The sequence below is a fragment of the Penaeus chinensis genome, chromosome 3 (assembly GCF_019202785.1).
Source record: "Penaeus chinensis breed Huanghai No. 1 chromosome 3, ASM1920278v2, whole genome shotgun sequence".
Classification (NCBI taxonomy): Eukaryota; Metazoa; Arthropoda; class Malacostraca; order Decapoda; family Penaeidae; genus Penaeus; species Penaeus chinensis.
In genome coordinates, this window is record NC_061821.1 from 21,584,951 (window position 1) to 21,587,450 (window position 2,500).

The 2,500-nt window shown below is 31.8% G+C and overlaps 1 protein-coding gene across 1 annotated transcript in view; it reads left to right on the forward strand.

Annotated features, from left to right (window-relative positions):
* The window catches only part of LOC125042929 (polyprenol reductase-like), a 3,273-nt gene extending 861 nt beyond the window's left edge, over window positions 1-2,412 (forward strand). Inside the window, exons 2-6 of the mRNA XM_047638723.1 lie at window positions 60-208; window positions 614-805; window positions 940-1,062; window positions 1,533-1,696; window positions 1,848-2,412. Of these exons, the coding sequence (XP_047494679.1) occupies window positions 60-208; window positions 614-805; window positions 940-1,062; window positions 1,533-1,696; window positions 1,848-1,940 (721 nt within the window). The 3' untranslated portion in view covers window positions 1,941-2,412. The remainder of the gene's footprint in view (window positions 1-59; window positions 209-613; window positions 806-939; window positions 1,063-1,532; window positions 1,697-1,847) is intronic.
* The last annotated feature ends 88 nt before the right edge of the window (window positions 2,413-2,500 follow it).

Sequence of the window (2,500 nt, forward strand, 5' to 3'; positions counted from 1 at the left end):
TTATAACATATGAATAAAATGTCACTGTTGTATTATGTATGTACATTATGCATTTTCAGATGGTTCTATCACTTCTATGTTGTTGCAAGTGTTGTAGTGACTGCAGCTCTAGTGCAAATGGGACTTTTGTATATACAAGGAAGTGCCTTACCCACTTGGGAAAAATCACTATTTGATATACTTACATCCCCAGAGAGAAAACCAGCAGGTGAGTGAAGTTTTCCCCTTCCCCTAGATATATTATTTTAGAAAAATGGTCTTGATATCATTATGGGATTAGAATATAGTAATAAAATTACAGCTAATTCATCTGTTACAAATCTGTTGACATGGAGAGCAGCCAACTAGGCAAGCACTCCTTCCTCTCTCATGTTACAAAATTTTAAATACGTAGCAGTTTATTGATATAGATCGATAGATTGATAAATAAGTAATTAAGTAGATAGATAAATAAATATATGAATTAATAAATAATAAAATTATTAAATGTATATATCTTTATGTATGTATCTTTATAAACAGAGAGACACACATATAGACTATGCATTGCTTTTAATTTTCAAGATATGCACATATAGTTGACAATTTAAAATTATCATTTTACATCTTTCAGTCACCAACACAGCTGCAGCAATAGGACTGGTCTTACTAGCTCTCCAGATATATCGGCGACTGTATGAGAACCTCTTTGTTAGTATTTTCAGCTCAGGCCACATAAATATTCTCCATTACATTGTTGGTCATACACATTATCTTGGTGCTGTGACTTTACTCCTGGCTGAGGCACCTGGCTTTGATGGCCAAAGTAAGTGTTATTTATATTTTTCTTTCATACAAGCCTATCCAAACACATTAGTGCATGAATGTTTAGATTAGTGAATAAGAATGATAGATAGAAAATATGGATATTGTATAGAATCTCAATTTGTGATTTTGCAGGGTTTGATGCTACATTTACCAGCGTGGAGATGCATCATGTTCTCGGTTGTATATTGAGTTTGGCTGGATACGTTCTTCAGTTCTCCAGTCTTACTATATTGGCTTCACTGAGAAAGAATTCAGGTGAGTACACATAAACTTTAATTGTAATTTGTCAAGCAAGAAATGGGGACAGTAATATTTGAACAGCAGGGAATAATTTTTGTGGTATGTTGACTTCAGTGACTAATATGTATGGAATTTGGGGAACTAACTGTCAGTAAATTATTAGAGGGTATTTTTAGTTAGCCCTTTTGTTAAAAGAAGAAAAAAAAAAAAAAAAAAAAGGAAGCAGAGGGAAAAAATAAGAAATTCAAGACAAATGGAAGGGAAACAAACACATAAAGGAGGGAAATAAGAATGAGAATGAATCAATAATTATGATGAAGATTAAAATAAAATATATTGGTTGCACCATAAAAATTATGTTTTCATTGATACCTTCTCACAATCATATAGTTCTCTGTGTGTTTGTGTTTAAGCATGTGTGTATGTGTTTTTGCTTGCGTGCATATGTGAAGATTAGGGTATTTATAATCACAATATATTTCCAGGAAAGGCTGCCAAAGAAAAGCACATGATGCCAAGAGGGGGGATGTTTGATCTGCTGTCTTGCCCACACATGTTTGCAGAAGTCCTTGTATATGTAGGAATCACATTTGTTGTGTGGAACCATACAGAGTGGCTTTTTGTCACAACTTGGGTCATTTGTAATCAGGTGAGGAATTATCCTTATGGAAAATATTGTTAAGTAGATATGGTTATGGTAAAATTAAAAACCCTTTTATGTTGATTTGGAGAACTATTTTAAAACACTCTGTAAGAAATTATCCAGCTTCTAATTTATGAATAATCCTAATACATTTCAGGTCCAGGTTGCAATGATGAATCACAGCTGGTATCAGGAAACGTTTAAGGACTATCCTCTAAAGAGAAAAGCTATCTTTCCCTTTCTTTTGTGAGGGTTTGAAGTTTTAAATAATGAAGTGTGTGTGGGACAAATATGTATAGCTTTTATGTTATAATATTTTTTTTTATAATGTTAATATTATTGAAGAGGTATTTTAATATGAACAGTGTAACTGTTTTGTTATTACTTTTTTGTAGAGATTTATACAAAAAGGAGCAAATAATAGTAATATGTATATTAAATTTCTAATTACTCAATAAGAAATGGAGTCTAGCTTTACTGTAACTAAATTTTAAAAATTATGGTTTGAGATATATATAATTGTGGCGTCATTAACATTTAAAAATGTTAATTTAGTGTACATCATTTTCATGGTACCAAATATTACTTTAAAAGAAGTAGATAGAAACACAAAGCTCCTGATAATATTTTAGGCAGATTGTCTGCCTTTTGTGATTTTGTGGGAGACACTCAAGCTCAAAAAATACAAAATATACAAATAAAATTGTTATCTTTACAATGTGCATTGTGAGTTTTCCTTCCTGACCAGGGTTAACACACGGCAGTGAAAGAGACTAAAACATTAGTGGGCTCCTTAAAGATTTTTTTCAG